Source organism: Electrophorus electricus, chromosome 2, assembly GCF_041902795.1.
Source record: "Electrophorus electricus isolate QZ-2024a chromosome 2, ASM4190279v1, whole genome shotgun sequence".
In the NCBI taxonomy this organism is placed as follows: Eukaryota; Metazoa; Chordata; class Actinopteri; order Gymnotiformes; family Gymnotidae; genus Electrophorus; species Electrophorus electricus.
This window is the reverse complement of record NC_137498.1, coordinates 26,962,414-26,977,590: the sequence shown is the minus strand read 5'-3', so window position 1 is coordinate 26,977,590 and position 15,177 is coordinate 26,962,414. Positions and strand designations below refer to the sequence as shown.

The 15,177-nt window shown below is 38.3% G+C and overlaps 1 protein-coding gene across 1 annotated transcript; it reads left to right on the top strand.

Moving 5' to 3' along the window:
• Positions 1–6,957: 6,957 nt before the first annotated feature.
• rps27.1 (ribosomal protein S27, isoform 1) lies at positions 6,958–9,627 on the top strand. The gene is made up of 4 exons (XM_027002348.1): positions 6,958–7,016; positions 7,582–7,690; positions 7,827–7,937; positions 9,370–9,627. Exons 1-4 carry the CDS (start codon positions 7,011–7,013, stop codon positions 9,396–9,398), a joined length of 255 nt encoding a protein of 84 aa, XP_026858149.1. The 5' UTR covers positions 6,958–7,010; the 3' UTR covers positions 9,399–9,627.
• Positions 9,628–15,177: the final 5,550 nt, after the last annotated feature.

Genomic DNA, 15,177 nt, shown 5'->3' with positions numbered 1-15,177 from the left:
CTAATGACTTGCATTTGCTTCCTTTCTGTGACTTGGGTAAGAGGAGCTCTGTGCTTGTCTCCAGTAAATGCATTGCTTCCAAATGCATACTAGCTGTCTCAGATACACTGTATGGCACTTTCACAATAGTAGTAAGTCATATGACTTTCACCTACACTCATACCACTCTGTACTCTGATCATTTTTTACAAATAATATAGATTTCCTCTTGATATGTTTTTAGTGCAACATTGATGAAAAGTTTGATACATTGATAAATAGCATTGTTAAATAGATTATGAATGATGGTGTCATCTTGCAGTTATACTTTTAACTTATTCAGTTTTCTCACTGCCATTTGAATTGATATGTTCATATTAATTGTGTAGGGACTTTATATATTAGATGCAAACTGCAGCTATCAAATACAGCAACTTGGATACCAATGTCACTTGTATTCAATTATGTATAGCCGTAGCAAATGAACCACTGATGTCTAGAGTCACCAGTTATCAATCAAGAAGGAGGCTTTATAGCTGAGTGTTAGGAAAACATCATCTCTTGGCTGTCAAATTAGATTTCCATTAGTTCCTCAAAGCCTTATATTTTCTGTGTAAGGCAAGTGTGTACAGTGTGTTATACCAAGGATTTTACAATGCAACAATTACATTGAGTGAAAGTGGTCTGATTGGTGTTCACCACGTGTTCCGAAAAAAGACCAGTAAATCGCCCTTGTTCACACCTCTGGTTGTTTGATTAGCTAGAAGAAAATGACTTTAATTTGAAGCATGCACCCCATTACTCAGAAAGGGAGGCTAATTCCAGGTAGCACCTGCACACTATTTATTAATGTATGGTGCATAAATTCACAAAAATGTGGCTTTAGATTAACTGAATCTGATAGTACAGCTGAGCTATGCATCTTCTTCCAGATTGCAGTTATGCAACTAAATCCTCACCTCGAAATCAATACTACTTAGGCTAATGTTTTGCATTTTGTTTTAACCTGATCTTTGAAATAGAAGGAAATAATTGCTATAAAAGACAACTTCATTCTGTGATTATTTTTCAAATTATGATGACCATGTACTGAGTTGAAAACCATAATGATAAACATTGAAACTGCTGTATGAATATCTGTGACCAGTTACCATCTATCATGTAATTCTTAACCATGTCCTGCTCTGGGGTGAAATTGTATCCCAGACCAGCAATTAGGTCCAACACGCAGGGAGTGTAATGGACTCCAAGGTAACACAGCCGTGTTGCTTCCCCCCCTGTATTGGTTGAACGTGGAGAGGTCACCAAAGACTGCTCTAATCCCATTGAATTACGGTCTCCATTTCTCTGCTGGCAGGGAGGAAGAATGAGAGAGTGATCCTAGCTTTCATCTCTCATCTCTGGTCTCTATACACACTCTGTCTCTCTCTCCCTCCATGAAGTTCAGGTGGTACTATGGATCATCTAATCACCTACTCATCCTTAATTGCTACTAAGTGTGAACAAAAGCCTCACTGAAGAGCATCAGACACAGGTGAGTTAACATAAGGATGCAGAAATGTAATTATAGCAGAATATAACAAAATGTACTGTTTGTTAAAATGCTTCATATAATTTTAACTAGAGATATCTGACGTGTGTAAAAGTGACCTATGATTTCTAAATACAAATAAGTATTTTTTTTCTTACATGTAATTTATATACCTAAAAATAATTGTTAAATATCTAATACATTAATGTTACATTTCAAATGCTTTGTTTACTAAGTTGCCAGCGACTGTTGTATGTCACCATAAATCTAATTTCTTTGGATATTAATTGCTGCTCTTTATACTTCTGGTACCTGGTTCTATTCATCAGCTCCATTATTTTCAGTGGTTATCTCTGATTTATATTTAAAGTTTAAAGCACTATCTTTAAAACACTTTAAAGTTTATATTGTTTAGTAAAACTGATTATTCCAATAGCATCTAGAGAGTCTTATAGCTCCAAGGTCCTTTGGCTACTTTGTATTTTGCAGATGAGTTTGCCTTTACAAGGGCTGGGGTTCATTTTTATTATGCTCTATGAAATGCAAAGTAGTTTACATTTATGTCATTCCTGAAGCTGTATTTATGTAACAGAGAAGCCGCTGTAGTGTATTCAGTTGAGGTCCGCCTGCTAGGTGAAAGCACTGTATGTTTACTGTAAAGCATATCTTAGCAAGAGACCACATAAGTACTCAAATCCCAAGTGTTTACTCATTTAATCTAGCTATGACTGGCTCAGTCAATAGGAGAAAATGAATATGCATTAAAGGAAACATGGAGAAGATAGAAACCTCCTTTCTGTTCTCCATGAAGAAATTATGACTGCACCAGACTCCATTTCTAAGTGATACTATCAGCTGGATCCATTCCACCACCTAGCTGGTATTGGTTCCTTATTTCTGGAGAGAGAGAGAGAGTGTTTCATTGGGCTTTCAGCAGAATACAAATGACATGCCTGAGTAAGATCATCTTCTGTACCACTCATTTTGCTACAAAATATTCTGCTTTGCATATCTATGAAGCACTGACAAAGAATTGGGTACGAATGCTGTCTGCCAAATGCCTGGAGACAGCACAGTTTAGCTGTGTTTGTCAGATTTTGCTACTCTTGATTACTTTACCCAATCAAATGACTGGAACTGTCATAAGGTAAAAAATGCTGTTCAAATTATTTTTAAATTTTATTTTTTAGGTGATTTAGCATCTTGATAAACTTTTGTAGCTTCTGAATGATCCCATGATCCCCCACCTCCTTCTACCTCTTCTCCTCTTGGCCCCATCCTCCTGTGGATGTTTTCATCATTTAAGCTAATGGCAAGAGAACAAGATCGCTTTACCCAATCACCCCCACTCCTCCCCCACTCTGTTCCTGACAGCAGCCACTCAAACAGTAGTTAGTTCAGTGTTCTGTTCTCCTGGACTATCCTCCCCAGATGGGCAAATTAATTGCCACTGAGGATCGCTTTCCTTCTCCCTGGCGTCATCTTCCCTTCCCCTGGCTCCACCTCCATCCCGCCATCCCCCTGGGTGTGACGTGTGGGAACAGTCTGATCCCTGTACCACTGGGGCAGGCAACTGGATGGCCACCCTGCGTAACAGTAGAACAAAGGGCCGGGGCATCTGGAACCACATCTAAACTGCCCACCTCACCATTCGCCCCCCCGCATCTTTGTTCTAATGATGAAAGCCTAGGTGCCAAGGGGAGGTTGTGAGAGAGAAGTTCTGGTAATATGTGTTATACAGACTTAGAGTAGATAAAGTATTGTAGCGTACTGTTTGGTTTTGTAGGGTAGTGTAGTGTAGTGTACTGCCGAGTAAAGCAGACCAGGAAAAGTGGAAGAACTAAGAGTGGAAACATTTGAGCAACAGAAATGTGATGAGGAAAATTAATACATGGGGAGTCTAATAAAAGCTTGTATACCACTTAATTCCATTCTGTCCTATCCTGTTAACAAATTAATTTCTCACTGCTTGCTCATGGATTTTAATGGAGACAACAATGCAGACCAGTGAACAAATGTTAAATTTGTTCCATGTACCGATAGCTTCAAACATGCACAGAGGTTTGTATTCACTTCTCAATAAAATTTAATGCAGTTTAAATGCAAAATATATTGCTGCCCTCCGATTCTATTTCACTTTGTGAAATTTGATTCCAGTCCAAAACACGAGCCTCCATGCCTGTATAACATCTCAAACTCACCCCTCACATGGTTTGTATGTAACAAGTGATATATTGTACCTTTTTATGCAGAAGATCTTATGCCCTCATAAACCTCAAGTAACCTGCTGAAGTTCTTGATCTCTAAGACAGCTCATACTGACGGTTCATACTCTCCTTGTTTGGGACAGCATGTGGTTTGTGGATTAAACATCACATTTTCTGTCCCAGCAGGACTTGGGCTGCATCCCTTTTGGCAACAGATGGTTGCTGGCTTGTGTCCCACTCTGCAAATCAGGTTTAGTGACATAGGCAGAGGAGATAACATCACATAACCTTGGTAAAAAGCCAAGGAGAGAGAACAATTCCTTCAGTACTGGTGGACAGAGAAAGAAAGAGCCTCTGTGCTGGGTTTGAGCTTAACTGAGATCCTGAGCCACCTGTCCCCTCCCAACCAGCATAATGGATCAGCCAGTACCGCCTGTGTCTTGGTTGGAGGTCGATCTGGACTTGGGATTTGCCCTGTTTTTCCTTATCCTGCTCTGCCTCTTCTTGCTCGTCACAGTCATCCGCTGTGCCCAAACAGTGATTGATCCTTACGGGGCCATCTCTACCTCCAGCTATCAAGAGGAGCAAGTCAATAACTGACGGTTGCTTTGGCCTATCCCACGCAGCGATTATGGTGCAGGGGGTAGGTCTGGACTACTGTGAAGACTATGGGGACAATACTGAAACAAAAACTGTATGACAATATATCAAGGACAATTAATTACCATGCAGTGACAGTGTAGTTTTTGTGTTCCTTAGGCATCATGAAAGGCACATAATGCCATGATCTGTTGTCATTGAAGTTAAGATTTTGGATAGCATTTCCTAATGCTCTTTTTGTTTGAAAAGAAAAATCGTTGTTAAACTCCTGCATTCAGATGAGAGTTCTATGAGTTAAGATTACAAGGACATGGCAGACTCCATGTGGTTTATACCACCAAAGATTCAGTTACTGCAAACAAGAAAGACTGTAATATTGATAGGAATCTCTGTATGCTGCAACAGTAGGACATGAGGACAAGAGGTGAAATTAACCATAAAGACAATAATAATAATAATAATAATAATAATAATAATAATATGCTTGATTTGTATAGCACCTCTTCTGTCATGTGGAAGCACCTGTTAGGCCCAGTTGGTATGAGGGTTGGTAGTAATAACAAATATTAAATGATGAAAATGTGGCTGATAAAAATGCATGGAAAAAATAACATTTAAGTGAGTTATTTGATTTGATAAAATCAACTGTTATTTGGTCAAAACAATGTTAATTTGATACAAATATTTTTTTAATCACATTTTATTTATGGTCATAATGGGGGTTCATGAGGGTGGAAATAAATATTGTTTGATGAAAAAAGATGATTAAAATGCATGTGAACCGAATACTACAGTGGGATTTTATTAAAGGATTTGAGTAAATTTTTGGTACCTTATGTCATTTATCATTTACAGATGATTTTTTTGTAGAAAACAATGACATTCATATTTGCCCATTAGTTATTTTATTACAAAAATGGCAGCGTATATTCAGTATGAAGTGAAAACTCAACCTAGCCATAAAATCTGTGTAGGATATGTTTCACTATCATATTGATTGGCTTCAGTCATTTATTGACCACACACTAACCAGTGGTATCGAAATTCAGAATGTGACAATTGTTATGTAGGTTGCAACTGGGGCTGCGGTCCAAGATTTGCTGTTAAATGAACATTTCCTTTAATCTAACATCGGACATATGTTGAGTAGTAGGATGGCCTTAGTTTCGCCATAGTTCTCCAGAGGAATGGTTTCCTGTGGCTACTCTGTGACTACCATAGCACAGAGGCTGAAGGTTCATCCCAGCACCATTCAGCATAAGTATCAGATAAGGAGATCCATTTCTAGCATAAGTAATGAGGAACTTGATAGTGTAGTTTAAGAAATACTGCCCCAGTTGCCAACCACATGATACAAGATGATGACAGGCCATGTACTATCAATGGCCCTTGATGAAAGGTGTTGGAGTGAACCTCCAGGCTCTATACTAAGCTAATTTCAGAGTAGCCACAGGAAACAAACCATTCCAAATACTCTAGAGTATTAAACTGAGACTGTCCTACTACCCCTCTGTCCGGTGTCAAATTAAAGGGGAAGACCTTCTACGACCTCCTTAAGGATTTCTATTAGTCTGGCAAGGATTCTGATTCTGCTGCTTTGTGCATTGTCAATAAATGACTGAAGCCAATCAATACAATGGTGAAGCACATCCTCATACTAAAATGATTTAAAGCTAGGTTGAGTTCTGCAGGATGAACCTCCTATGCTTCATATTGGATGTAAGCCACCATCATCGGTGTGAAATATCAAATGAACGTATGAATAAGAAACATTGATTTCTACAAAGAATGATTCAGTGTTTCTGGATTGCCTAAAGAATTTAACAAAAGGCCCATGCTTGCCCTGAGCAAATTGCCTTGGCATCACTAATGAGAAATGAGGTGAATAACAAAAATAGCTTCAGTTAAATGACAAATGATGCAAGGATCAAAAATTTAATTAGCATAACTAGCTATTTATCACTCAAATTTTAATTTTCCATCCATTTTTATCAGTTATTTTCAACCTTTAATATTTATTTCCATCATTTTGTAGGTTTTGGATACAGGTATACCTAATGCATAGCTAAACTCTTATTGCTGATAAATTGGCCTCAACTTTATAAGTATGTTCTTCAAGAGAAATTTCAGATGTTTCCATGTCAGTGTTCTATTGCTGAATAGAGCAACAGTTTCATTTTAGGAATAGACCAGATCGCTTTCATTTTTATTCTAAGATTGACTAAAGTTGTGAAATGTAGTGGCAAATAAGGACAGGTATGAGCCAGATAAATTATACTTTTCATGACTAAGTTTTATATTCACAAGTGTAAATTCTCAGGCAAAAGGCCAATTTTTGTTGCCTTTGAAAAGGAGATGGAGCATTATATTGAATTAATCCTACCATCTTTAAAATCTTTGATGCAAAGCACTAACGCTTTCAGCGCTATTTTTCAGTGCTAAATTTATGTATGCATACACTGTTATGTGTATATTTTATATATGCATCTGATGGCGTATATTCTCTTATCTTTTGATTAAAAAACAACAACAGCAACAAAATTTGAGTCAGACTGACCTTACCAACATGTCCCTTTTACGACCCCCCCCCCCCCCCCGTTGCTTACTTCCGGAATGTTCACGTGCTCACATAATAATATATCACCGTTTCCGCTGTGGACTTCCTTTCCGGCGGCGGCTAAATTCTCGCGAACATGCCAGTGAGTAGATAAAGGCAATAAATTGCGACCCTCCAATTATTTCATGGTTTTGGGGCGGAAATTTCTATACTGTTTTGCGGAGGCATTTATTAACAATACTATGATATATCATTTATGAGATTTAGCTATTTTGATGTTAAAATATAAAATATTTCAGTTCCTCGACTGCATGCGCTCTCGGTACTATTAAGATGGCGGCGTACATAGAACAAAACATGGAGGATGGTTTTCAGGTTTTTCTGTTTTGTGACGCAGTCTTTGATTAATTGAAAGGTTTAACGCTGGCACTATAACAGGCTGTTACATGTATGCCGCCTTGGGCAGCTGAAAACGCAACTTGCTTGGAAAGAACAAATAAGAGATCAATTGAGCTCGGTAAATTAGCCAGTTGAGCAAGCTATCTAGAATATGACAACTATCGATAAAATAAGCTTAGTTGTATTCTTAAGCAGTATTAAATAATATCAACTCGGCGTTCTCTTAACCTCTTAAAATTTACTGTGGTGAATAGTATGCTTCCTGTGAAAATGCTTCTCTGCATGTAACCCCCGTGTAATATTCACAGCTCGCAAAAGATTTGTTGCACCCAACCCCTGAGGAAGAGAGGAGGAGGCACAAGAAAAAGCGTCTTGTGCAAAGTCCCAATTCATATTTCATGGATGTCAAATGTCCAGGTACATTTTTGCATCATTAGTCCTAAATTAAGGACGTGGATCATATATTGAGGTCTAGCAGTGAATATGGGTGTTTTGGTGGTTTATTCAAGTATATTTGTTCATACATAAACTGACACAAGTACTTCTGTTACAGGATGCTATAAGATCACGACAGTGTTCAGCCATGCCCAGACTGTTGTTCTGTGTGTTGGATGTTCAACTGTGCTGTGTCAGCCCACTGGAGGCAAAGCGCGCCTCACAGAAGGTATGTGCACAGTGTACCTTTAAACAAAAGGTGTATGTTGGATACAGAGACTGTGAGGAGATTGGAACAGCAGGAAATTATGCTCCTACCGTTCTTCCCGATCCTCGCTCGCTCTAAGCATTCCGTACTCGCTCCGCTCCTGCTTCTGCCTGTTCCCATGCTGCACTCGCAGCACTGCAGTCGCTCCACTCCAATTCTGCTCCATTGTCTCATTTCCTCTTTCCCCCCTCCCTGCTCGTCATAAAAAAAATGCTTGTTTTGAAATGTATTTAAAAATGAGTTATCTTAACTAAATGAGAGAAATGACACATTAATAAAGGTGTCATATTTTATTGAACTCCATTAATGAGCCCATTAATACAGATGTGTTTATAATATAGCTAATGAAAAACAGTTGAAGTTCAGTACACCCTTGGCAGAAATGCAGCAAAGGTGCTAACAGCTTAGAATAATATTTTTCACTTGTTTGATGGTACCAATGATGTGATGAAAGTACATTTATTTTATTGATAATTATTCTTGTTATATTCAGTAATATTAAAGAGCAAATATGAAAGTGACCTAATTAGTCAGATTTTTTGTATGGTCATTAAGATCTGACTGTACAGACCCACCTCTCAGGCTCCTAATTATGCCATCTCCAAACCTGCCCTTGCTGTGTTTGGGGCACCAGGGCAGGGCGGTTGGAGAGAGGAGAATTGGTGCTACTAATTTCTCCTGAGTGTTGCCTCCTGTAGATTGACTGGAGGGCACTGAAATGGCTACTATCTTCATGAGAAAAGCAGACATAAAATGAGACAATTTATTGCACAATTAAATTCACATTTAGCTTGAATTATTAAAGATCTGTCACATAAACATAATTTTGCAGGTTTGCAGTGTATTGTGGGTCTCATTAGTAATGTGTTGCTATGTTGGAATGGGTGTCCACATAAATGCTACAAACAGTTATCAATGAGTATTACAAGTTTGTTTGAATGGTGATAATTTGATTAGGAAAATCCTGTGTAATGCATGTTTTTCTTAATGTGAAGCATTAACTTGTAGGCATCTGTGGAATCTGCTTTAGATGACGGCTGAAGTTGGAAATTTGATGCCCCATTGCTGCTAATTTCTAAAATGATTGTGATAATGCATTTTGAACCCAGCAACTGTTCTGAATTGAAATTAAGATGAACAGTGAATGAGTAGCCAATTAGGGTAATGTACTTTGGGGGATTTTGCACCTCTGCTAGCTTTATCTAGAGATGGTTTCTATGGTGGCACAAGCTAGAAAGAAATATACTTTGGATTGTAAAATGCGATTAATCATTTATTCAGACCCTAATTCAGTCATTGTTTTTTCTTCTAATGCAAAAAAAAGTGTAACATTGAAGTGTCAGTCCCTGTTATTAATATATTTATTTTTAATCTACTGTTTCCTTTCTCACAGGGTGTTCTTTCAGGAGGAAGCAGCATTAAGCTCTTTGCTAGGTGATCCAGTAAGGAGGAAGGGAGAGGCAGAGTTGGACTGGCCCTATCCGGCCTGACTAAGCCGTACTGGACCCCTGCGTCTTAGGGCTCTGATCCTTGATGATTTCAAAAGAGAAGGATCCAAACCAGACAAATCCCCATTAGTTGCTAGGTCACTAGAAAAGATGGCTCTCCAACCCAGTCTCTCTCGTTCAATAAAATGGTTTGGCTAAAATTATGCTTGAATGTGTGGTGTTTGAGATTATATTGGTATATTATATTGTATATTGGCCTAGTGTTTAATTAATCTCCATTTGGATGCGTGTTGTGGGTGTCAGGAACCATTGTGCTTCTGAGGACGTCTTTGTAGTTCTGCAGACTTAGAAAATGTTTATGGATTTCTCCTGTTATATTTAAGTGCTGTAGCTTCAAAATTGATCTTAAAGTAGACCTTGTAGGAGCACTAATGTACCTGTCAAAATGTGCTTATTTTATTACCCAGCTCTCTCTTAAGTAAACATTGCAAGTGGTTGAGGCAATGTTGCTGTTCTGAGAAAAAGAAAAAGAATGCTTGTTACTACAACTTGGTTTTAATGTGAAGGCTAATGGTTTGACCTTACCACTTTAAATATGTTCAAAACATTTAAATGGCAAAATGTAAATCTGGAAAAAAGCCAACAAATAAGGATTTCATCTGTCGCTTCCCCATTCTTACTTTTGTCCAGCACGCTAAGGAAGGCACCAATTTCACGCCAATACTTCACTTTTCATTTTAAAATAGTACAAGATAAAATAAATCTAATTTATAGTAACCTCTCTGAGTCAGTCGTGTGTGGTGAGGTTTGAGGGAACTTCATAACACGACAGCTGAAATAGGTTTTCACTAGAGCTTGTCAGAAGCGCGTCTAAGAAAAAGGCTTCACAGAATATATACGTCGGATCGTCAATAATCGCATATTTAGTGTGAGAACACGTCAGCGTGCCAAGATGCCTAATCCAATAACAAAAGCCCCCACAGCGCAGCACACGGTCTAACGACGTTAGGCAAAGTGCTCCGCACCCACAGACGCAGTCTGAATGTGGCCGTTGTGCCACATGGGGGCACCATATACCCTGACCGGCGGATGCAACCGTCCATGATAATAATCCTGACAGTTACGTGTTGTGATCAGATACTGTGGCAGAAAGCACACCGTGGGTTTTCTGTTTGCAGTCTTCTGAAGAGAACGGCGCTGAGGTGTTCGACTAGGACATGATGCACGTCAGCGTATCCCCAGGTCTGGAATAGAAGGCCTATCTACGAACACTTTTTATTAATTAAATGCTGTTCTGATTTCGGCTATAACATGGAAATGTCTGATTTTGACCCCTAATGTCGAAACGGAAAAGATCAATGCACTGACTTAAGAAATCCCCCAGTTATTTATCTTCGATATCAAAATTACGTACACATAACTCAGCTGTAACTGCCTAATTCCATAGGCATTTAAGTAGACGTTAGAAATTAACATAGCAACTTTTTCAGAAAGTTATTAGAAATGAGTTCTCTGAATCACCACACCGTGTCGCTCAAGATAACCCCCCTTTTAAGGCAGGTAAATTACATATTATTTTCAAAAAAGTCACTGTCGATCTTATGGAGTGTCAAATTGTCAGAACTGACCGTGAGGGTTGTCCCTTTTCTCGTGCTTAGTGGAACCGTTCTGACGTTTAAATCAGAGCAAACTAATTGATTATTAAGAAAATGAAAAGTTCCAGACCCAATATGGCTCCAGTGTGTTGAGAAAGACGAGAGTTACAAATAAACGTAATAGGTTATTGAACTCAAAACGCAACAATAGAAAAAAGGCTCGTAGACAATTGCGTGCAAATCTTTATTATAATCTTTATGCTTAGAATAATAACAACAAACAGTAATCAAATGTCATTTTACAATCTTTGACATTTTAGTGGAAGAGGATGTGGATTAATAAGATAAGTCTTGTTTCTAAAGATGCATGGAACTATAGACATTAAACCACACGATATTTGTCTTTTTTAAATGTTGAACTTAGTGATTATGCATTAATATCTAGTAATACACATATACCAGTAATGTATTTATAGCATTTTATAAGTGAAATGAGCCTGGCCAGCTGAGACTTTTGAAAAACTGCTTCATAACACAAACTGGGATCTGAAGATACAAATTCAGTTAGGGATTTTCATTTAATGTCTGCCACACAATAAGCCAATGCAATTGTTAATGTGGAATTTAAATTTACATTTAACAACACTGCTGGGACACGCCCATTTGGCTTAAATGAAATTGAACTTGAAGTCTAATGCATCAATTAGTCACTGCACATAGAATGTAACTCATTATAGAGTTTTTGAATAAGTAACACTTGGCCCGTGGTCCTTTTGGCTAATGCTATTTGTTGCTTTTAGCTGTGACATAAGCAGTCTGCCAAAATCACTTACGTGGTTGTATTAATTGTAACAGGAAGAACTAGCCATTAAAGAAATGAAGGCTTATGAGATTGTCCTACAAAAAAAAATTTAAAGTGATTTTTTTCTGTTAGTAGAATTCTTATTGACTTTTGAATAAGCCTATATATATATTATTAAATTTTGGATACGCCCTTATACACTTACATTTTAAGTAGCCTGTTGCCATAAATAATGAGGTTACAGTTATATGTGGTGTCTAAAGACTAACTGAAGTTAGGTCAGTTTGGGGGGCTGGGGGGTGGGGGGTGGCTAATGCCATATATGAAAGCAAAACAAAGTCTTTTTTATTAAATTTTTAGATTTTATTTATTTATTTATTTTTGGAAAAGCCATTTTTAATTAAAAAACCCTAAACTGTTTTATTGCTTAGCTATGATGCATTATGAAGTCATTTTGCTGAGTTCAGTTGCCTGACATGCCACGGTCCTGAATATGTAGGCAATCTTGGTAATTAGCAGCTGTCTTCAGGTGAAATATGAACTACTTTAGTCTCTTGTTCACTCTGTGTACCTGTGCATTACTCAGCTGTGTTTTTCATCTCCAGTTCCATTCTCCGTTTCCTTTCCAAGAGCAATAGAGTATAGACGCCTCCCTCCTGCAGGCCTGAGATGCTTGACCCCACCACACACACAGGTGTGCATGCACACACACACACTGACAAACCTGCCCTCCCTGTAGAGGCTCTGGAAGGGCAGCTGAAGTAATAGGGTAATCTATTACCCCATGACTTTTCCTGTCCTTCTCTCTCTCACACATTCTCATTTTCTCTCTCTCTCTCTCTCTCTCTCTCTCTCTCTCTCTCTCTCTCTCTCTCTCTCTCCTTGTCTCCTTGTTCTCTGTCTCATTTCCTCACTCCTGTCTCAGCACTTTACGTGGACAAGTGAGAAGAAGAGTTTAAGTAAGCACATTGGCTCACAGTGCACGCAAATTCCTAGCACTGTGTCAATTAAACCACCAAATTATGCAATCATCTCTACCTTTAAACATGTACATGCCATACACACTCCCAAACACATCCAAATGTGTTTCATTTATGCCAACAAATTGACTCATTTTAATGTTTACCCTACATGGCCACCTGTGCTGTCAATAACTGTCCAGGTGTATTCCACACAGAATATACACATGATAACAGAAAGCCTCCTTGGCATTGATGGTCCTGAATAAAATGACCCTATTAAAAGTATAGAGCATGTCAATATAAAGTATTTCAGTGATGGACCAACAAATGGACAGAGCTATTATTTTTCTATGACTGTGGGCATTTTCTAAAATCCATTTCAGATTTGACTAATTCACTCAGTTCCCAGCTGTAATGATGCAGATTTGGATGGGCCATTACTCCTGACATAAATTTTGCTTTGCCAGAGTTTCTGTGTTAAGGCCTGGTAATAGCTTCTGCCTTTTATTATACTGGATGATATACCAAGCATTTCAAAAAGCTGTACCAAATAGCCTGGGGTTCACACTTCAGCATGGACCATTCTACAGAGAGGAGGCAACAGTTAACCAGTAGCTCAAAGATGCAGTAGACCTTTCCCATCCTAAGGAAACCCTTTCCTTTGCAAACTAACCAGGTGTATTGCATTTAGATGTTTAGGATAAGAAAGGAATCACCTCATTGTCTGTCTTGTATCTTCTACTGCCTTCCATTCTGGGAGGCACCTAGCAGCAATTATTCCAGCATGGAATGAGGGCTCAGTCCAAGTCTCTTGGACCAAGTGCCCCTAGAAATTCTGTGCTATCTTGCCTTATTCACCTTACTTTATGGGATATGTTAATCTGCAGTAGAATAGCTTCAATCTTCTATTTAATCTAGCAGCAGGACCTCTTGAGAGTGTGTGTTAATACTTATGGGGACACTGAAAATGTTGGTCCACATCAAATGTACCTTACACCATGAGTTAGTCCCTGATGACACTTTATTTGCTAGTTCAGAGGAGGTTGGTTTATCAACAGCTTGCCTAGGTAAAACTAAGGAGAACACATTTTAAAAGTCAGACAAGACTGTTTCCTTTCATTTCTTAAAGGTAATACAACAGAATTCCACTGGTGGCTATGGGTCCCCAAAGCATGAGGTTAACTAAAACTAATCCAAGTTTGTGTACTAATAGGCAATGTCTGAGAGTATTTGCATTTATAATAGCAATAATGTGAACAAGCACTTAAAAAATGTTAAGGTGTTAGAAATGTGAATCATTTATATATTAAAGAGAGGAAGATAAGTGAAAGGACATTTAAATTTTTCCTCTGGCCTACATTCCTGGGAAGTGTTATTGAGAGAGTACAGACTACTTGCTATTGGCAAAGGATTTACAAATGAGGAATAAACATATACAACTATATCCAGTCTGAGTTAAACGCTGAGATATGTTTATCCTGGGAGCCTGATGGTGTATTTATTTCACCTTGAAGTCTGATTACGAGCCAAGCAGAGAACGGATTTAAAGACGTGAAAGGTGATGATGTCATCACTGAGGAGGACACTGAAGTCAGCCATTGATGTTGCTGTTAGACTGCTGGTCTGCTGGACACTTCTGGAATGAACCGCGATGGATGCAGAAGCAAGGGATGTGTTTGGCATGCAGCTGCCTTGGTCACTGGACGCTTTTGAGATTACTGAGTGTCTTTTTCCTTGTTAAAGCCTACTCGCCAGTTTGCCAATTATTTCACTGAAAAAGATGGTAATATTAATGTTTTTTAGAAGATACTTCAGAAACTGATAATAGGGGTTCTTTATATTTTCTTCCTTTATGCATCTTTTTTTCACATTATATGCGCATTTAAGACAATATTTATATTAAATAAATAAAGTTAATAAGTAAGTAAAGTAAATAAGTAAGTAATAAGTTATATATATATATATATATAGCTTCACCTTATGTAGATATCTTTTACTGCATCTTTTACCACAGTATATATGCCAGTCCATCAGTTGCACTTTACCTGCACAGCTGATGAAGGAACTCTGACTGAAACATTCCTGTTTCTCTAGCTATCTATCTAGCTACACTCTACACCTGACCTGGGATCATCTGGCATTTGTGCAGCACTTGTTCATGATAACCTATGTGAGTGCCCTGCAGCAAGCCTATAGTCATTAGAGTGACGTTCTCCCCACTCAGGGTCATTTTAGGAGTAAATACTACAGAAGGTAGTCCTAACAGGCACATGGCTCTGAATCAGTTAAATCTCTCCATCCCTATTCAACCATATTTTTCAATGACCTTCATTATTTTAACATGTTACAAATGTCTGTGGTTCTGTGAAATTGGAGGTGATTTGCATAACATTA